We start from the raw sequence: 22,734 nt of genomic DNA on the forward strand, positions 1-22,734 counted from the left end.
CACTTCAGAATTTTTTCGGCGTTGAGTTGCAGTTCGAACTTCCGTGGTTTTCCGAACTCTGTCAGCTTCCTCACGCGCTGTTGTGAGAACATGTACTGTTTTTTGTGACTTATCCTCGCTCTGATATTCCATTTATTTTGTGGTTTAACGAAGTTTGATTTATTTTGAGCTTCAGCGTTCAAGACTTACAACCTTACAGTGCTGACTACATTCTATGTGGATTGTCTGCGTAGTCTAGAGACCTTGTCTTTTATTGAGTGCACTACGTGACGTATAATAATGCTGGAGAAACGGAGACACTTTAACCTTACTTTGGACACGAGCGTTATTTAGATATATATACGTGTGACCAATTTTTTTAACATGAAAAATAGTGATATTAACACAAACAAGTTCATATTGGTACTGTGACACGTATTAGCTTGTGCATCAACAACCTAACTTTATGTAGCTCTGCGACTCTGAACTGACTGCTGCAGCCAGCAACAGTTTCGAATGGAAATTCAATCAAGAAACACCCGTTTTGTGATGAACACCTCCACGAAGTTTGGTAAACATCTGATAGGTACCTCATAGGCTAACATTTTCCAATTTCGGTAGTGTGATTTCGGTACTGATATGAGCATTTCAGTTACAGAATGGATTCGCGCAGTTAGGTCTTTCCTCTGAATTTAAAAGCAATAACCTGTAGAGGCACTATGATAGTTTCAGAGCAGCTTACATTATTGTCATTTTCACCTGGTATGCTTTCTCTCTGATTTTATGGTAATATATTGCAGATGGAATGAAACGAAGGCTACTTTCCCTAGTACATGGCACCTCCTCCAGTAACAGACATCCCTAGTGGATGGCACCATCTCTCTGATTCACACATCAAAGTTATGTTTCTCTCTCTCTGTAATGGTTACTTTAATGAGGCAAAAACCTTACAAAGTACTACTGAGCGGATGAAAGGATTACATTTTTCTCGGGAAGCTGACACACTCCAAGTAGCTGCCCCATCTCACTCACTTGAATCCCAAAGTAAATTTCCTCTCTTTCTGTATAGTTTAGTTTATTGAGCTAATATCATTATAACATATTACAGACGAAACTGAAGGAATACAGTTGTGAACTTAACAAGTGCTGCTTAACATACCGATTTTATCAGTAGTGCCAATATGCAAGCCAAGTGTATTCTTCTAAAAATATTATAGAACAATTGCATTATAACAGTAATAAGGTGTGTGACTTGTGCTTAAAGTCTTCCATATTTTGAAAACTAATACAGTTTTAAATTGCAGCAAAGTCTTAATTTTCGTTTGTGACCAGTTTTCGCGAATGAAGTACTTTCAAATTATTTAAAGTCGAGGGATGGTGGTGGTTAGCTTTCAAATGTTCAGCAAAAGCCAAGTGGTGTGTGACCTGAGATTTTGTTCAATAAATTTTAGCGGAATCTTGTCTTAAACACACTGCCTGTTCGTCTAATGTATGCAGCATCATATTCTTTGCAGTCACTCGTATATATCTCATAACCATTACATTTTTACGTGTGTGGCTATTCATTATGAATATAGCGATTTTGCACCTTGTTAGCCGACGAATAGACAGCGTCTATATTGAAGTTTTGAAGCAGTTTGGCTAAATCGAACGAAAGACTTCGTAAGAATTCAGAAATAGCTGATGAGGCTGTTGGACTGTATGTTTAAGACGAGACTCCGTGAACATTTATTGAACAAAAAGGACAGGTCATACGCCACTTGGCTTTTGCCGAACATTTGAAACCTTGTGTAGTCTTGTACCTGCACCGGTTATCAAAAATCACCGGGCTTTAGTTGTTACGAGTGGTGGTATATCTAAGACCACTCACCTCTTTCTCTAAGTATACCACAGATAATGGGAGGTAACTAATGCGATTAATCACAGCATTTAAATGTAAGTTAAAAGTAATGAAAACTACGATGAACATAATTTTCAACAAACTGTCTTTGTGATTATCTCATTACCTTCTACTTGTACGCAAATCTAAGGACTAACGTCCGAATAAAGACTTTCTTAAGTGTCTTAGATTCCTCATTTCAAGCCACATTAGGTGTTTATATAAAGAAAAAGATAACCTACTTTCGCGAGAAGTTTATTTATCGGCAGTTTAGCTTGTCTGTTACTACCAACTGGGGGTTTTAACGAAAGTTGTCAACCATGCTGTTTAAGATACTGCCCAACTGATCGCTCTCACCTACTCTCTTAAGTTAAATAATTACAGATATATTTACTGCCCTACACCTAAGAAAGACTGTTCATATTGAAAGTCTTTTTTGCTTCCTGAGAGAGTGCTTAATCTCTCTATCACAGACTTTGACCAAAAAGAAATTCAATTGTTAAATAAGGGTCTGAAACACTGCATCCAAAGTAATCTAGACAGAAAACTAGCGACATTCCTAATTCTGGATCAGATAATCGCCACGGCCGTTTCCCCATGCACTAGAGACGAGAAGTTTAAAATCGCTTGCAGAACTAATGAGCTCACAGAGAAAGCCTCTCGTATGAAATCTAAAAAATGTTCATCACTTATCATTAAAAAGTATTAACGATAAGTAACGGATGGGTAAAGAAACTACTTCCATACTGCTATACAAAACTATCTGTGTCGCAAAACATTACAGTTCTTTAACAAGAACAACCTACCCCTATGAACCATGGAACTTGCCGTTGGTGGGGAGGCTTGCGTGTCTCAGCGATACAGATAGCCGTACCGTAGGTTCAACCACAACGGAGGGGTATCTGTTGAGAGGCCAGACTAAGGTGTGGTTCCTGAAGATGGGCAGCAGCCTTTTCAGTAGTTGCAGGGGCAACAGTCTGGATGATTGACTGATCTGGCCTTGTAACACTAAAAAAAACGGCCTTGCTGCGCTGGTACTGCGAACAGCTGAAAGCAAGGGGAAACTACGGCTGTAATTTTTCCCTAGGGCATGCAGCTTTACTATATTGTTAAATGACGATGGCGTCCTCTTGGGTAAAACGTTCCGGAGGTAAAATAGTCCCCCATTCGCATGTCCGGGCGGGGACTAGTCGAGAGGACGTCGTTATCAGGAGAAAGATAACTGGAGTTCTACGGATCGGAGCGTGGAATGTCAGATCCCTTAATCGGGCAGGTAGGTTAGAAAATTTAAAAACGGAAATGGATAGGTTAAAGACAGATATAGTGGGAATTAGTGAAGTTCGGTGGCAGGAGGAACAAGACTTCTGGTCAAGTGACTACAGGGTTATAAACACATAATTAAATAGGGGTAATGCAGGAGTAGGTTTAATAATGAATAGGAAAATAGGAATGCGGGTAAGCTACTACAAACAGCATATTGAACGCATTATTGTGGCCATGATAGATACGAAGCACACACCTACCACAGTAGTACAAGTTTATATGCCAACTAGCTCTGCAGATGACGAAGAAATTGAAGAAATGTATGATGAAATAAAAGAAATTATTCAGATAGTGAAGGGAGATGAAAAATTTAATAGTCATGGGTGACTGGAATTCGTCAGTAGGAAAAGGGAGAGAAGGAAACGTAGTGGGTGAATATGGAATTGGGGTAAGAAATAAAAGAGGAAGCCGCCTGGTAGAATTTTGCACAGAGCACAACCTGATCATAGGTAATACTTGGTTCAAGAATAATAAAAGGAGAATGTATACATGGAAGAAGCCTGGAGATACTGACAGGTTTCAGATAGATTATAGAATGGTAAGACAGAGATTTAGGAACCAGGTTTTAAATTGTAAGACATTTCCAAGGGCAGATGTGGATTCTGACCAGAATATATTGGTTATGAACTGTAGATTAAAACTGAAGAAACTGCAAAAAGGTGGGAATTGAAGGAGAAGGGGCCTGGATAATTTGACTAAACCAGAGGTTGTACAGAGTTTCAGGGAGAGTATAAGGGAACAATTGACAAGAATGGTGGACAGAAATACAGTATAAGAAGAATGGGTAGCTTTGAGAGATGAAGTGGTGAAGGCAGCAGACGATCAAGTAGGTAAAAAGACGAGGGCTAGTAGAAATCCTTGGGTAACAGAAGAAATAGTGAATTTAATTGATGAAAGGAGAAAATATAAAAATGCGGTACGAAGCAGGCAAAAAGGAATACAATCATCTCAAAAATGAGATCGATAGGAAATGCAAAATAGCTAAGCAGGGATGGCTAGAGGACAAATGTAAGTATGTAGAGGCTTATCTCACTAGGGGTAAGATACATACTGCCTACAGGAAAATTAAAGAGACCTTTGGAGAATAGAGAGCCACTTGTACGAATATCAAGAGTTGAGATGGAAACCCAGTCCTAAGCAAAGAAGGGAAAGCAGAAAGGTGGAAGGAGTATATAGAGGGTCTATACAAGGGCGATGTTCTTGAGGACAATATTATAGAAATGGAAGAGTATGTAGATGAAGATGAAATGAGAGATATGATACTGCGTGAAGAGTTTGACAGAGCACTGAAAGACCTGAGTCGCAACAAAGCTCCGGGAGTAGACAACATTGCACTAGAACTACTGACAGCCTTGGGAAGCAGATTCAGAAGGATGTACAGTAGGTTGCAGCAGGTACTGGGAGATGAAGAAACTTATAGTGGACAAAGTAGCATGCAGGGCAGCATCAGACCAGTCTCAGGATTGAATACCACAACAACAACAACGAGAACAACATCGTGAGATCGAAACTGACCCAACACAACCAGTGTCAAAGGAGATTAATTCTGCCCTGATGAGGCGGCAAAAATGAAAATATTGATCCTAAAGTCTCATTGTTACATGCCCAAATTAAAACTCATAAAATAGTTAGTTGATTTAATCACTAGTGCCGTTTTTCCACCTAGCAGTGTTTTCCTATCTTTGATTGAAAAAAATTTGAAGCTAGTGCTCCCATAAACTAATCAATTGCTCTCATACGAGACTAATGGAATGTGTTGCATCCCACAGCTGCTAACGGCTCATAATTATTTTTCGTTTAGTGACAGATGCTATAGATAAACCGACAACCTGGCTACGGGTAACTCTTTAGCACGTTTCATCGTCGACGTTTCAGTAAGTTGTCTTGAATGTCGCTATTACAATAATAGCAAAGAGAATTTCAAACAAGTCCTATTTTACTATCGATATTTTGACAACATTTTTGTTGTCTTCAATGGATAAACAGGAAAGGTGAAAGGGTTAGTAGAAAGATTCAGTAGACTTTATCTCAAAATGGAACTCTCCCAGGAATTGATGAATGAACATTTCATACTTAATTATTTAGATTTTCAGTTAGAACGCTATGTACTTAGTATCATGTATGATATCTACCACAGATGAATTACGAGTACTTCCGTGATACATGCTTTCTCCTGTCACCCGTTCCGTTACTTCAACGCTATGGTTCACCGTATCAGTGAACTTCCACTGTCTACAGTCTTCATACAGGAAATGTTGCAGGCCTTACATAAATAGCCGCTCGTTTTGCACTCTGTTAGCCGACCAATATATAGTGTTTGTAACGTTTTTTTGAAGGATTTTGGCGAAGGCGTACGACAGGTTCCCTAGAAAAGATATTCTCCCAAATTTAGAAGTAGCTGCAGAGGGTGTGGGGTGATGTTCTCATCTGGCGTAATCTTACTCCTGTACAGATTATCAACAGTTCCAGTAAGGCTGAAGAGCGGACAGTGGTTCAGGGCACTCTCTTGCCCTTGGGGTGGCAAACTGCCTTAAAAGTCGGAAGAATCAGCAATGATCAGTTACATGAGGATGCAGGGGGCAATACAAATCGCTGCATTAAAGAGACATAATGAGTATCCACAGGATATGTGGCCTGTTACTGAAAAAGTGCAATGATGTCATCTCCATTAGCAAAAGATTCCGGACTAGTTTCCACTTCGGATCCCCGGGATGGAGCTGCCAAGTGGGAGGTGCTCATGAGAAAAAGATTGAATAACCTACAGAAGGGTAATGTTTTACAAGTCGGGACGTGGAATGTCGGAAGTTTGAATGTGTAAGGAAAGCTATAAAATCAGAAAACGGAAATGCTAAAGTTCAATCTAGATATGGTGGGGGTCAGTGAAGTGAAATGGAAGGAGTACAACGATTTCTTGTCAGATCAATACAGGGTAATATCAACAGTAGCAGAAAATGGTAGAACGGGAGTAGGATTCGTTATGAAAAGGAAGGCTTGGGAGACACTGAATTACTGTGAACAGTTCACTGATAGGGTTTTTCTCATCAGAATCGACAAAAAACCAACACCGACGACAACAGTTCAGGTATATATGACGATGTCGCAAGCAGAGTATGAAGAGAGAGAGAGAGAGAGTATATGAGGAAAACGAAAGGGTAAATCAGTATGTAAAGGGAGATGAAAATCTAAGAGTCGTGGAGGACTGGAACTAGGTTCTAGAGGAACGAATAGAAGAAATGGTTGCAGGAACAAATGAGCTTCGTAGTGGGAATGAGAGAGAAGAAGTAATAATTATGTTCTGGAATAAATCCCAGTCTATGCATGAAATACAAGAGGAGGAGGTTTAATCGATAAAGGTCGGGATCTATGAGAAGATTTCAGATAAATTACATCACGGTCAGGTAGAAATTCCGAAAGCAGATATTGGACTGTATGACATACCCAGAAGCAGACACAGATTCCGATCAAAAATTTAGTAATTATGTAAAGCAGGCTTAAGTTTAACAGATTAGTCAGAAAAAATCGACAGGCAAAGGAGATACGGGAGTAATAAGGATTGGAGACATACGATTGAAGATCGCTGAGGCTACAGCTGCCGCGATAATGAATAGCTCAGTAGGCAATTCAATTGAAGCATGGACATCTCTAAAAAGAACACTCACAATAGGTAGAGAGAAAAACATATGTGCCAGGAAGATAACTACAAAGAAAAATAAGAAACACTGTGAACTACATGTAGGCATGTAAGAGCTCTTACTGTATTAATGGATTCAGTATTTTATTAGTTATTGCTCCTGCATATTTTTTAGTACCATTGCATTTTGCTGCATGCACATTATTATGGACACTCGCAAATAATACGATAGATATCAAATTCTGACGAAGGGCACTATCTGCCCAAAACCGGTAAAGTAATTAAATTTCTTTTATGTATCTGGTTACATATTATCTCATTATAGACTGCCGCGTGTGGTAGCAGCGCTGTCTCAGGCGTCTTGTCACGGTTCGGGCGGCTCCCCCCGGCGGAGATTCGAGTCCTCCCTCGGGCATGGGTGTGTGTCTTGTCTTCAGCATAAGTTAGACTAAATTAGATTAAGTAGTGCGTAAGCTTTGGGACCGATGACATTAGTAGTCTGGTCCCATAAGACCGTACCACAAATGATAGACGACTACAGTTGCTGAAGAAGGATGAAATACCAAGCGTATAGTGTCTCCAGTTTCGCCGCTATGGCAGCCAACATGACAGACCCCAGGTTTTGTAAGATTTATATACGTCTTTGCTGGACCTAGTAGTGTAAAGGTTTTAGATGGTGGACGAAAAGCACCTTAAACACTATCGCGTTCTGAGAATCGTCAGACTGTTCTGGAGGAATTGCTGGCAAACGAGGAGCACGGCAGTGACTTGTGATCTTTTTCTTCCTGCTGTTGTCTACACTGAACACAACAATGTCAAATTTAAATACACTCCTGGAAATTGAAATGAGAACACCGTGAGTTCATTGTCCCAGGAAGGGGAAACTTTATTGACACATTCCTGGAGTCAGATACATCACATGATCACACTGACAGAACCACAGGCACATAGACACAGGCAACAGAGCATGCACAATGTCGGCACTAGTACAGTGTATATCCACCTTTCGCAGCTATGCAGGCTGCTATTCTCCCATGGAGACGATCGTAGAGATGCTGGATGTAGTCCTGTGGAACGGCTTGCCATGCCATTTCCACCTGGCGCCTCAGTTGGACCAGCGTTCGTGCTGGACGTGCAGACCGCGTGAGACGACGCTTCATCCAGTCCCAAACATGCTCAATGGGGGACAGATCCGGAGATCTTGCTGGCCAGGGTAGTTGACTTACACCTCCTAGAGCACGTTGGGTGGCACGGGATACATGCGGACGTGCATTGTCCTGTTGGAACAGCAAGTTCCCTTGCCGGTCTAGGAATGGTAGAACGATGGGTTCGATGACGGTTTGGATGTACCGTGCACTATTCAGTGTCCCCTCGACGATCACCAGAGGTGTACGGCCAGTGTAGGAGATCGCTCCCCACACCATGATGCCGGGTGTTGGCCCTGTGTGCCTCGGTCGTATGCAGTCCTGATTGTGGCGCTCACCTGCACGGCGCCAAACACGCATACGACCATCATTGGCACCAAGGCAGAAGCGACTCTCATCGCTGAAGACGACACGTCTCCATTCGTCCCTCCATTCACGCCTGTCGCGACACCACTGGAGGCGGGCTGCACGATGTTGGGGCGTGAGCGGAAGACGGCCTAACGGTGTGCGGGACCGTAACCCAGCTTCATGGAGACGGTTGCAAATGGTCCTCACCGATACCCCAGGAGCAACAGTGTCCCTAATTTGCTGGGAAGTGGCGATGCGGTCCCCTACGGCACTGCGTAGGATCCTACGGTCTTGGCGTGCATCCGTGCGTCGCTGCGGTCCGGTCCCAGGTCGACGGGCACGTGCACCTTCCGCCGACCACTGGCGACAACATCGATGTACTGTGGAGACCTCACGCCCCACGTGTTGAGCAATTCGGCGGTACGTCCACCCGGCCTCCCGAATGCCCACTATACGCCCTCGCTCAAAGTCCGTCAATTGCACATACGGTTCACGTCCACGCTGTCGCGGCATGCTACCAGTGTTAAAGACTGCGATGGAGCTCCGTATGCCACGGCAAACTGGCTGACACTGACGGCGGCGGTGCACAAATGCTGCGCAGCTAGCGCCATTCGACGGCCAACACCGCGGTTCCTGGTGTGTCCGCTGTGCCGTGCGTGTGACCATTGCTTGTACAGCCCTCTCGCAGTGTCCGGTGCAAGTATGGTGGGTCTGACACACCGGTGTCAATGTGTTCTTTTTTCCATTTTCAGGAGTGTAGAAGGTTCTCTACAAGATGAAGTTGGCCTATATTATTACAAATTATACAATTCCAGTTCTAAGTTCAGTACTATTTAGGATGACAATCAAGTCAATGGAGGATGGTTAGTTTTTGTGACAAGGTGAGCAAAAGATTACTCACGGTTGCTCGAGTTCACAGTGGACGCAAGCTAGTGAACCAACATGTTTACGCCTCTGCAAGCGGCATTTATCATAGCTGTGTTGATCTGTCGGCTGCAGGGCTCCTCTCACCCTCTGAAAATCCTATAAAAACTACTTTACTGATGTTATCAACAGAAACTGTCTCTATGTTTCTTGTTAGGCGAGAGAACATGCACTCATCCCTAGTCTGGAAATATGGCGATATGCACATGCATAGGTGGAGCAGCATGTATACTACAATGCCCTCTCATTTCTCGCAAGAACAATTAACTACTTGGCTGTTTCGTTTCTCTGCTGTTGGAGCTCAAGGACTCTTCAGCTAATTTCTAGCTGAATGTCAGCCGAAGTGAACGCCCTGTTCTACAGTTGACGCTGGTTCAGAGGAGAGTCCCCGAAGTTTTTGGTCTTGAGTCTTTCGTAGCAAAGCGTCCCCCAGCTGTGTCCTTTCGTGTTTCACGCCACAGCTTTTGCAGACCAATGGGAGCGTTCCTTTCATCTTGTAACTACCTCTGCCAATCACAAAGGGCCTACCTTCAAACTGCGTCGACATTTTGCCTCTTTCTACTCATTCCGAGTTTATTCCAGCCAATATGACATTCTGTGCCCGCTCCTGGCACCTAAAAGTTACACATGTACATCACAAGCGCACCACGGGCATTTCATGTCATCAAATATATCGCTGGTCTGTTTGTATCCTTCTGGAAATTAACCCAACACAGTTTTCTATAGAATTTCTCCTTAGCAAGCAGCGCTGGGCCACTACCTGCTCTCCTCGATGTATCATCTGGAGCGTCGCCATGGGTCACCAACCCCTATTTAAAAGCTTTCCATTGTACTCGGGCGATGATGGCGCAACTCGCTTCTGCCCCTAAACTAAAACGTTTCCTCCAGTAGCTTTGTTCAACTTTTTTTCATTGACATGCAGGATTTGGGTTCGGTGAGTTAATACCGTTGAATTGAGTGTCATCCCTTTGCATTAAATACTGTACATTTTAATAGGCAAATCTGCTCATTATTGCCGAAGTATATCAGGTGACATACTCATATACTTGTTACAACCTATAAAATCTCTCATGTAAGGCTCGAAACTGACGTTCATTCAATCTGCCACTTTACAACATGTAAGGATAAATTGGAAAATGAAGGTCAAACTCCGCCTCCCCCTCCTCTCCACCATTTATATCTAGTCCAGTAGGATTTCTTAAACAGAGTTGGAAGTAAAGTTCCCTCTACCACCACCTCTTTTGTGTTTATTCCAATTGTCTGAGTGGAATCATTAGAGATCTGCACTCTCTACTGGAAGGATCGTCATAGATGTTTCAGAGTTGTCCTACCTGAAATGGTGAGAAATTTTTATCTTAATTTAGGATCCAAAATTACATAAGCCACTTCGATGTTGCAGAGAGTTATTGAACAAATGGAGGAAACTCGAAGCAGCATGTTGTCCCACTGGATGAGTTACTGCAATTTAATGGTGTCATAGCATTTTCTATAAGAATTCCAGTTGCTATTTACAATTAAAGGTAAATTTCCCCGACATTTATAGATCATTAAGCAAATATGCACTTTAAATTATGCTTTTAATGTATAAAATTACCAAAGTGCATTATTTGAATAAATAGAGTATTACTTTACACCAAATTTGTTCTCAGTAGTGTAGCTGTACATTAGTAGATTTCTTCTCCTACGTATGTGCAATATGTTGCAGTTATTTATGTTCAGAGTCAACTGCCATAGCCAACACCATTCATCAGTCCTCTGCGAAGTGACCTGCAGAGGTCTGATGAATGGTGCAGGCTCTGGTAGTCGATCCCGAACATAAATAAATGTAACATATTGCACATACATAGGAAACGAAATTCACTCCATACAACAATAATACTTATGACAAATTGCTGGAAATAGTATCTACAGTAAAATATTTAGGAGTAACTATCCAGAGTGCCCTTAAGTGGAGTAACTACAAAAAACTAATAGTAGGAAAATCACACACCAGGCACATTCATTGGAAGAATCTTACGGAAATGTAACTCATACGGGAATAAATTGGTGTGTGCAACCGATTCTTGAATATTGCTCGTTAGGCTGGGATCCTTACTAGCTAGGACTGATAGAAGAGATGCGAAGATCCCACGGAGAGTAACACGTTTCGTCATGTGATCGTTTAGATGGCGCGAGAGCGTTACATTGATTCTCAGGAAACTCCATTGGTAGAGGTTACAAGACAGGCGTTGTGCATCACGGAGGGGCTCACTACTGATCCCATATACATCTCGCGAAATGAAAAGCACAAGAAAATCGGAAAAATTAGAGATGTATTCGGTAAACAATTTTAAAAAATGGTCGTAATGTAGGCCTAGCTGTGACGATGCTGGAAAAGAACGGATTAGTGACTTAATGTGTGATATTCCTCATCCTTTCGTTAAACTTGCAAGATGCTTGACGGAAGCCAGCATAAGTTTCGTCCATACTCTCAGCCGTCCGGAATCTTGAGTGGTGAAAAATGGGGTGCACCCATAACGGTCACTCTGCTCATCCCTGTACCGGAGGGGAAAAACCTGCCACCATCCCCTGTATACTTTCCCACTACTAGTGCATCTTTGCCAGTGTACCTGTGAGATACTAAATTGTTAAGGCTTTCGTGGCCACTTGTTGACAAACCGCCTTTTGGTTTCCGTCTCGGGTTCTTCAGCCGACGTTCATCTGCTGATTTTACTGACGTTTCGCCAGCACGAGTGGCTGGCATTGTCGAAGCTTCACCCTCCACCGGCAATGGAGGGTGAAGCTTTGACAGTGCCAGCCACCCGTGCTGGCGAAACGTCAGGAAAATCAGCAGATGAACGTCGGCCGAAGAACCCGAGACAGAAGCCAATACGCAGTTTGTCTACCTACGAGAGTTAGGTAAGCAACAAACCAAACAAAATACGCACCGTTAAAGCTGTCCTTCTCACAGAATCACACCCAAGTCATTCATTCTGATGTTCAAGAGCAACACAACATGGGAGGGGAGAGGATGTGCATTAATACATGATCAAAAAAAACAGAGCAAAGCAAATAGTTACAGAGGCCATTCTATTGTTACCAGCAAAGGAATACTGGACACCTTGAGATGACGTAGTGGAACTGAACAATCAGTTCCATCTCAGTGTTACACCTTTAATGTAAGGCTACAACAGTACATTATGACACAATTTAAATTCTGAAGTTTAGTCAATAATGACGTGAAATAATGAAAATCGACTTTTTGTAGCCCCTGCGAGCTATTACACAGGCAACCTGCCGCTGTGACTATGTGAGCGTTTTGGCCTTTTAGTGAAACAGACCGGTGGGAGTCTTACCTTCGAAGTTTTTCTTCATGCAGCTGTCAGCCCTGTCTCCTGGACACGTCATCAGCAGGTCTGCAGGATAGCTGAATGGGTCTTCGCAGCGAGAATCTTTTGTGGAATCGCAAACGTAGCACTTGATGGGTTCATCTGGTTCATCTGCTTCACCTGAAACATCTGACAAATATGTCTGATGGTTGGTAAAATATTTCAAGTATCTCCAACTCAAATGTTAAACGTTTGAGACCATACACAAATTCTGCACAGCTCTTCTCAGCTGGATCCTAATGGAAGTGGTTGGTCATTGAATTCTTCTGAAGTTTTGTCTAAAACAAAATATTATGAATGTGCAAGAAACAAGTGCAAACACTAAGAACGGAAGACCAAGAACATAGCACTCACATGAAGAAGATTGCGCTCTTCCACACCTACTGTTCAAGAAGCAGTGACGGAAATACACGAAAGATTCAAGATTGGGCTACCAATTCTAATACAGGCATTGCTGTCGTAAGTGAAGAACGATTGCAGGAACTACTGAACAGAAAGACAAGTCCAATCGGTTCAGAATATGGACTGGACCAAACTGTGGAAAGACGAAAGTAATGGAGTGTAGCTGAAATCAAATTAGCGATAAATGCAACATATCCATTGAGGTCCATGAAGTAGGCGATGTTTAGATGTCCCGATACCTCTGAAGCGAAATAATATATGTAGGACAGATCAAGGAGGAAACAAAATGCACACGAGCTTACGGAAAGAGGGCGTTCACTGCCAAAAGAAGCCTACTATCAAAAGTAGGATTTGATCTGAGAAAGAAATTTCTGAATGTGTAAGTTTGGAGCCAGCATTGTATGGTAGTGAACCAGATTATGGGAAATCTAGCGAAAAGAATAGTGGGATTTGAGGAATTCGATGAACTGATAAGGAATGAGAAGGTTCTCCATAGGATCGGATGGGAAAGGAACGTAAAGAACCACTGATAAGAAGAAGCGACTAGATGGTAGGAAATGAGAGATCAGGGAAAAAATTACATGATATTGGCTGGAGCAGTAGAGGGGAAGAGCTGTAGGGGACGATAGAGTTTGTAATTGCGGTATTGTACACACATCGCGGTACCACACTAAAGTCGACAGCTAGAATCGATACCACAGACATTAGCGAGAACTCACTGCAATCCACAACGACGTGTGGGAGACACTCCTGAAGACAATGCCTTCCCTCTCAGCTTAGCACAGTCCTCACGCTGAGATCCATATGGAGTCGAGGATGCAAGAGCTCTTCCCCATTACTAGACCTTAGCTACAGCATTCAACAACATTTTGAAGGAACAGTGCTTGCGAAGTTTCAGATGAACTTGTACTGTTGTTAATGTCGAACATTGAACCTCAAGGTAACAGTTTTTCGATTCCAGAACCAGAATTCACTCTGCAGTGGAGTGCGCGCAGATATGAAACTTCCTGGCAGATTACCGAGACCCGAACTCAGGACCTTTGCATTTCGCGGGCAAGTGCTCTATCAACTGAGCTACCCAAGCACGACTCACGCCCCTACCTGACAGCTTTACTTCTGCCAATATCTCGTCTCCTACCTTCCAAACTTTACAGAAGCTCTCTTGCGAACCTTGCACAACTAGCACTCCTGAAAGAAAGAAGTGCTCCCGGTCCAATTATACAAAACCACGTTTGGCGCACAAAAGCAAATCTATCAGAACTCAGGACTACTACAATGGTAAGGTGAAAAACAAGCATAAACCACGAGTTCTACCTGAACATTCATTTTAAAGATAAGATTTTAAAAAATTTCATTGTTGACCAGATACTAATATTCCTCATATTTGCAGATGACTTGGTGTACTTACTTAGACCTGTGCTAATTTCGGTTAGCAGCCACACGATTCGCAGTAAGTAACATGGAAGGTTAAGTACATATACAACTTAAATAACAACAAAATGCAATGTCACATAATCCATACATATTTCATCAAAATGAAGAAAAGAGCAAACTGAGGATGCCACGATAGTGGTGAAACGTGTTTGACTATTACAGCAAAATTATAATTTGTTTACTTGAAAAAAAGCGAACCCATCCTTAATATCCATTATTATTTTCTGCCAGCACAGGAACTGAGCTCAGAACTACAATACGATTGTGATACACCCTGTGTAAGTGTGTATTTCATAACAGACGTGTTACACACTCGAGAGAGCCTTAATGATGTCGGCTGGGGACAGAGGTTTTAGACTGGATTACGTTTGGCGAGAGTACATCCACTATTCTGTGCTAGCGCGTTTGTATTGTGTGATGGCTGATCTAAATAGACAGCATGATTGTTAGGAGAAGTCACGTTATTTTCGCATTGAAAAAGAGTGATATGATTGAATCACTGCTGAATACATGATACGCTGTCCTGTCCTGCAGTATTTTGACTGGAGCTTATACTGTTCACCTGGCCTAGTGTGGTACACACTGAAAGGCAGGATAGGACAGAGGGAAAGCTAGGAAAGCACAGAATCGAATTCGAGGAGACAAAATTAATAATGAGGAGTTAAGTCGCAGACACTCACTATAAGAAGATTGCTAAACAAGTAAGCTTTCAGCCAAAAAGGTTTTTTCTGAATTAGTCCACACAAATACACATTCACCCAAACCCACATTGCACACACATATTCCCCTAAATGCAGTGCCCCTCCCCCCCCCCCCCCCCCCCCACACACACACACACACAAGACCAGTGTCTACGGCTGCGTTGCGTTTGCGTGAATGCATGTGTGTATGACGTCTAATCCAGAAGAAGGCTTACTCGTTTAGCTGTCTTTTTGTTGAGTCTGCCTTCGACTCAGCATCTTCATTATATAGTGAGCACCAATGTAATGTTTCCAAAATACTGTCATTATTCCATCATTGATTTTCCATTGATTAACGGGCAGCTTTGTACCACATAAAAAACAAAGACTGTCCGAACAGGCCTTGGAAGGCCCAACGTTACTGAGCGGCCGCCGTGTCATCGTCAGATATGAGACGTCACCAGGGGCGGATACAGAGGGACATTTGGTCAGCACACCGCTCTCATCGCCATTGTCAGTTTTCATGACCAGTGGTTCTACCTCTCAATCAAGTAGCTCCTCAATTGGCCTCACAAATAAGGGCTGAGTGCACCCTACTTGCCAACATCGCTCGTTAGACTCGGACGGTCACCCATCCAGGTGCTAGCCCAGCCCGACAAAGCTTAACTTGATCTGACAGAAACTGGTGTTACCACTGCAGCAAGAACGTTGGCTTAGTATGACTTTGTTAGTTTTCAAAACAGATCCAAGAGACTGCAGCTGCCCTCCTTTCTTTAGAAAGATATAACGCAAGTATACATATTAATAAGATACTGTTACTTGGAGGATTGAATATGTGGCCGGTTAAAATCACTTCCTGACATTTGCAACTTGCAAACAAAAGCCGTTAAATTATGTTCACTGCCTGCGTTAAGAAGGTATCATATACGAAATAGAGTGGTGCTACTTTCTCAGCCATTTCCTATGATTTCATTCCCCCTTTAAGATGCTTTCGTTTTTAGTCAGTGACAGAACATTTCCAATATTCTGTCCTTCGCCAAGTCAGAAGCCATAGAACAGTTCAGACCATCCAGTAAGGATCCAGTACTCAGAACGGTTTCCATCTCGTCGGAATTACTTAGTATTTAAGTACACGGAAAGTTGACATACTTAAGAATCATGAGAAATAAAAGAAACAATAAATAACATGTTACCTATAAAAATCACGGGTAAACGGAATAAACACCTACAATGTTAGCTGTGAAAAAAGGAAAAGAAGAAAAACATTCAGTACACTCATATTGCGTCAGTCGCTGTTCCTAATAATTAGTTACCTCTTTGGCGTTTGTCGAACTACGTGCGACGATGAGGCTATAACTCTTACAAATACTCACACAGTTTAGAAGAAAATGTAAATCAAATAGCGTAGAGATTATCACTTCATATCCGATTTCGAGAGGAGGCATGTTGTGAAATAATCAGAAATAATAAAACAGTTTATGAAATTATAATTACTCGTAGAAATCCGGTAGGGGACCGTGATCTAGGAGTTGCGTCTTTTACTAATAATAAAAACGTCCAGTGTGTCGGGTTCGCTCCCAGCCACTGCTTAAGTTTCGTATGAAGATCATCGGCAGTCGTTTCCGAACACTCGCGATATCAGAATTCACCCGCGTTCTGCCAACGGCCTTGTCAAAGAGGCCGAAGAAGCGGACAGAAGTTCAGGGCAACCTCCTGCATTTGGGATGGGGAATAATCAGAAAAAAAGAACTCGGATTCGTCCCCTATTGGGATCTCTGAGAGGGGACTGCCTAGGAGGAAGGTAAAAATTAGAAAAGGACTGAATAACTAACGAAAGGATAACATACTACGAATCGTAGTGAGGAAAATCAGAATTTTTACTGTGTGAGGGAATCTAGAAAATTTGAAAAGGGAAACGCAAAGACTCAATATATTTGTATTGGAAGTAAAGTGAAATGGAAAGAAGAAGTCCGACAGTGCTCAACTTCGGTGATCTGACAGGAACCGGTGTTACATTCGCGGCAATGCCGTTGGCTTTGTATCACTTAGTTTCCAAACAGTTCCAAAAGACTGCAGCTGTCTTCTTATCTTTAAAGGACATAACGTAAATATACACATTAATAGGACATTGTCAATTGCAGAACTGAACGGGTGGCATCTAAAGAATCTGTTCAGGTGCAATAATGACAAAAAATATTTTATTCTTGGAGAACTAAAACTTAATCGGCCAGCTAAACTTAATAATTGTGAACTTTTTACTTCTGTCCCAATAAGTGTGACATGCAGTGTTAAGTTTTTTAATTCAAGAGTTAGGTCCCAAAAAGGTGCTGGAAAGCTGCTTCACAATTCTTGGTGCGGTAAAGAGGAACCAGTTGTTGCCGTAAAGCATAGGGATATCACATTTCCCGGCACTAGTGGTTAAACCACATAAGTTAGATTTGCACTTTCTGCACAATATGACCGTGTCTTGAAAAACTGGGGTAGGTGCTTGCACTTGGCTTGTGCAAGTTAACTATCGGGGATAGTTCCTTCACGCCAGAACCCTTCAGTTAGTATCCTTAGGTGGTGCGAGATCCGCTCGACGGAGAAATTTGAACGGCGAAGCTATAAATCACCCATCGTCTTTAGTAACTAGGTCAGTTACGCAGTCGCTCTCATTTCGTGTCGATCGCACCAATGTGAGCAGTTTATTTCTAAGATGGAGTCCGTCTCATCATTGCCTTCCTTGCCGTATGCCATATCCTCTCAGTTCTGGTTCTGCCCTTATTAAATTACTCGTTGGAGAGACTAGCTTTAAAAGATCTCTTGCCAGGTTTTCTGTGAAATGTGTGTGTGTGTGTGTGTGTGTGTGTGTGTGTGTGTGTGTGTATGCCACTCCTATATATTGCTTCATTTAATTTCCAGGGCACCTACGCCCATAGCCAGGTGCTAATTTTAAAATACTGAATATTGTACTGGGAGACCAATTTCAACCATGTCCTCGCTGCTAAAGAGATCAATAAACACTCTAAGACTAAAAAATGACACACCACGAAGGAACTATCCGAATGGGACAATGTGGATGATTTATTCAAGAGAAAGAGCTTCATATATTGAGCACCTCAGTAACGCGCTGGTCCACCTCTGGCCGCTATTCAACCAGCCATTCGGCTTGGCATTGATCGACAGAGTTGTTGTTTGTCCTCCTGAGGGATGTAGTGTCAGATTCGGTCCAACTGGAGGGTTGGATAGTCAAAATCCTGAGCTGGTGGGATTACCCTACCCGCAACATGTCGAACGTTCTCAAATGCCAGGATGTGGTTTGGGAAGCACTAAGACGAGCAGAAGGAATTATCGCTGTGTGGGGGTGGGCGCAGTCTTGCTGAAATGCAAGCAAAGGATGGCTGGCCATCACGGGCAACAAAACGGAACATGACATATCGTTGACATACTGTTGAGCCGCGAATGACAACCAAAGTAACTCAGCTGTGGAAAAAAACAGGCATCCAAGACCGTCACTCCTGGTTGTCAGACCTTATGGCTGGCGACAGTAACGTTGCTACCCCACCCTGCTTTCCGGTGCGTCTCCATACACGTTTTCGCGAGTCATCGGGGTTCAGTTCAAAACGGGACTCATAACTGAAGACAATTCTACTCCGGTCAGTTTCCAGTCTGAAGACGTCTGCGGTAGAATTATGAGTCATCAGTCTACTGACTGGTTTAATAAGCCCCCCATAAATTTTTCTCCTGTGCCAAATTCGCCACCTCAGAGTAACACTTGAAACCTATGTCCTCAATTATTTGCTGAACATATTCTAGTCTCAGTATTCCTCTACAGTTTCTACTCTTTGCAGCTCTCTCAAGCACCTTGTTAGTTGTTACGTGATATCTTAATAGATGTCCTGTCATCTTGTCCCTTCTTCTTGTTAGTGTTTTCTACATATTCCTTTCCTTGCCGATTCTGCGAAGAACCTCCTCGTTCCTTGCCTTAACAGTCCACGTAATTTTCAACATTCTTCTGTAGCGCCACATCTCAAATACTCTCTTCTTTTCTTGTTTTCCACGTTCCATGTTTCACTATCACACAATGCTGCGCTCCAAACGTTCATGTTCAGAAATTTCTTCTTCAAGTTAAGGCCTATGTTTGACGGTAGTAGAATTCTTTTTACCAGGCATGCGTTTTTTGCCAGTACTAGTCTGCTTTTTATGTCCTACTTTCCCAGTCCGTCTTGAGTTATTTTGCTGCCTAGGTAGCAAAATTCCTTAACTTCATCTACTTCGTGATCACTAATTTTCATGTTATGGCTTAGAGCAGTAACTTTAACATGAGCTAGGAAACACGAGCCAGTTATTTTCGCTAACATAATGGAAGATAGGCTGAAGGAAGAGACCTGCAAATTTTGGTGAAAGCTTTTGATAATTTTGATTGGAGTACAAAACTCTTTGACATTTTGAAGAGAGCAAGAATAATGTACAGGGAGCCAAATATTTTCCACAGCTTATACAGAAAACAGACTGCAGTTGTAAGAGACGAAGAATATGAAATGGAAGAAGTGGTTGACAAGGGAGTAAGATGGAGTCGTAACGTATCGCTAGTGTTATTCAGTTTGTACATTGGCCAATCGGTAAGGGAAACCAAGCCGAAAACTGAAAAGGGAATTAAAGTTGGGGAACAGGAACTAAAAGTTCAAGCTTTGTCAGTGACAACGTAGTTCTGTAAGAGGCAGCGATGGACTTATAAGGATAGTTTAAGGAAATGGATAGATCTTGAAATCAGATTATAAGATGAACATCAACAAGAGTAAAGGAAGAGTATTGGAATGCACTCGAATCAAATAAGACGATTGAGGGAAGGGGGGAGGTTAATTGCAATAGAAAATGAGGCATTAAAAGTAGTAGACGAGTTTGCAGTTTAGGTAGCAAAATAACCAATGATTGTCGAAACTGAGAGGATAAAAAATGTAGAAAAAGAGGAATTTTTATGTCTCATATAAATTTATCTTCGGAGTCTCTTCGGAAGGTATTTGTCTGTAATGTAGCCTTGTACAAAAGCAAAACGTGAACAGTAAGCAGTTCAGACAAGAAGAGAATAGAACTTTTTGAAATATGGCGCTACAGAAGAATATTAAAGATGTGTAGATCAAATAGCTAATGAGGAGGTAAAAATAAATTTATGAGATGACATGACCAAAAGAAGGGATCAGATGACAGGGCACATTCTGAGGCATCAATAAATATCAAGTCGGGGAAGACGGGTAAAAATTTCTGAGGGTGACCTAGGCATTAACACAGTAAGCATGTTCTAACAGTAGTTCATAGTTGAAGAAGCTTGCATAGAACAGGCTAGCATTTAGTGCTGCTTCAAACCAGTTTTATGACTACAGATCACAATAACAACAATACACAGTTTGTTTTCTTATTTTACTCATAATGATGGAAAAATATTGTAAAGGGTAAATGGAATTAAATAGGTTGGATGCAAAAAAACATATTTACTTTGTGGAAATAAAGTGATTCTAATAAACTATATTTATAATTATGTAGATGGTTTATATGTTTCCGGCATTGTGTAAAATCCGGAATTCTATAGAACGTCTTGGTAATGTATAGAATGGCTAAAATAGAACGTCAAAGTACGAAAATAATGAAATTTTATACATTGTCTAGGCATTGTATACTTAGTCGGATTATCTGCTGGCAAAGTATATAATATGGCTGCCCCGCAATTTTTTCTCTCCACCACTGTTTGCGGTGGCACCCAGTCTTTACTTCAGTATTGAGAAAGCTATCCAAAGTAAAACGGAATCTAAACTGAACCATGAGATTCGGGCCAAAAAATTGCTCCTGTGCCTTTGAGTGCACTGTGCGAGATTCGACTGCGAGCGTCGACAAAGGGTGGGGTGACTCACACAATCTGTTGGCAAATGTTATGAACGTGACAGAAGATAGCTTTTACTGACTTGGAATTGCATAAGGAATCTTGAAGCGGCTCTATCCAAGATCAGAAAAAAAGTTCATATGTATGTGAAATCTTATGGGACTTAACTGCTAAGATCAACAGTCCCTAAGCTTATACAGTACTTAACCTAAATTATCCTAAGGACAAACACGCACACCCATGCCCGAGGGAGGACTCCAACCTCCGCCGGGACCAGCCGCACAGTCCATGACTGCAGCGCCTTAGGCCGCTCGGTCCAAGATCAGAAATCACCATATATCCAATAAACTTAATAAGAATTAAACACGTTCCTGACCACGAGTTCCTCTCTAATATGCAGATATTTCTCAGTCCAGCCAGGCGTTCCTTAGATGAATGAGCGACCCGAAATGTTAAAATATGCGGCGCCTTTGTATGAAAATGAAAATTACGTGCAGTTCAAAATGTCACTCTAGCCTTCCCTGCTGCAACAAGTAGATCATATCAGATCTGCTTTGTAGTTTTGCTGATACCGACATTCTCTTCGCACTCATCTGTTAAGTCGTGAAATGTATGTACTATATCAAACTACCAAAACGTACAGTTTTTTTTTTTTTTTTTTTTTTTTTTTTTTTTTTTGGGGAAGGCGGAACGTGAGTACAAGCACATCAATCTCAGTTCTACTTTCATTGTTTTCCGGTAAGAATATCCGTTGCTTTATTTCATAGTTTTCTTCTTCCACTATCAAACGTGTGTTAATTAAAAATGGCTTCTCGTCTTGCGCCCTTTTAACTCTTTGCGTAAATGATGCTTGTCATTCTTTATAATACCAAGGAATTGTATAGAACGCCTAGGAAAAGTATGTAACGCTTTCACAAAAAAACTTGGTAATTCACAGTTTGCGTATAACAGTTAGGCTTTCTATACGTTACCTAGGTATTTTATACAATACCATAATTTCACACAATGCTGTTAACGTACGTAAACTCTGCATATAGGGTGTAACAGGCGTTAAGTGCAGATATTTTTAATGGTGACTCAGAACAGTGTACTAAACAACATTACATCAGTATTTACATCATTTTCAGACTAATAATTTTAGCTATTAGGAGTAATACGTTTTTAGGTTGGTTAGTACCACGAAGTACATGTGGAAAGAGTACATCAGTTGAAGTGCGGACATTTGGATGCACAGTGGTTAGTTTATACTGCAGCCGTAGCCTATTTATTGGTGCTGTTACGAGTGTTCAGAAAACATCAGGTCGTGAATTATGTTAAGACAGTTTGACACAGAGAAAAAACATGATATGGGTAGACATAAGGTACCGTACATAAAAGTATCTGCACTTATAACCGCCACATCCTGTATATTAAAATAATTATAAATGTTGCACTTTCCCCTATCTTATGAACTATGAATCAAATCGACATTAATTAACTCAACTGTGGGGTTTGTCTAAACTCATCGTTACAATACTGATGCACAAAGTGGAGCCTTTACTGTATCTATTGCTATATAACTCAGCTTCACAACATTGCTCCTAACTAAACCAATCACAATCACTTACGTGGTACAAGAGAGAGCATAGAAGAAACAATTGTGAAAACAGAGACTGGAATAAATGTGACAAATAATTTGGATTTTCGATGTAGATGTTACTCTGAGATGAAATTGCAGTAATCCACATTAAATCAGTCGTAAGACCTGTGACCCAAAGAAGAGTA

General features: G+C 41.7%; 1 protein-coding gene across 1 annotated transcript in view; it reads right to left on the reverse strand.

The window, feature by feature from the left end:
- LOC126335605 (uncharacterized) overlaps nucleotides 1–22,734 on the reverse strand; it is a 32,854-nt gene that overhangs the window by 5,285 nt on the left and 4,835 nt on the right. Inside the window, exon 2 of the mRNA XM_049999058.1 lies at nucleotides 12,565–12,726. Within this exon, the coding sequence (XP_049855015.1) occupies nucleotides 12,565–12,726 (162 nt within the window). The remainder of the gene's footprint in view (nucleotides 1–12,564; nucleotides 12,727–22,734) is intronic.

Source organism: Schistocerca gregaria, chromosome 2 (assembly GCF_023897955.1).
Source record: "Schistocerca gregaria isolate iqSchGreg1 chromosome 2, iqSchGreg1.2, whole genome shotgun sequence".
NCBI lineage: Eukaryota > Metazoa > Arthropoda > Insecta > Orthoptera > Acrididae > Schistocerca > Schistocerca gregaria.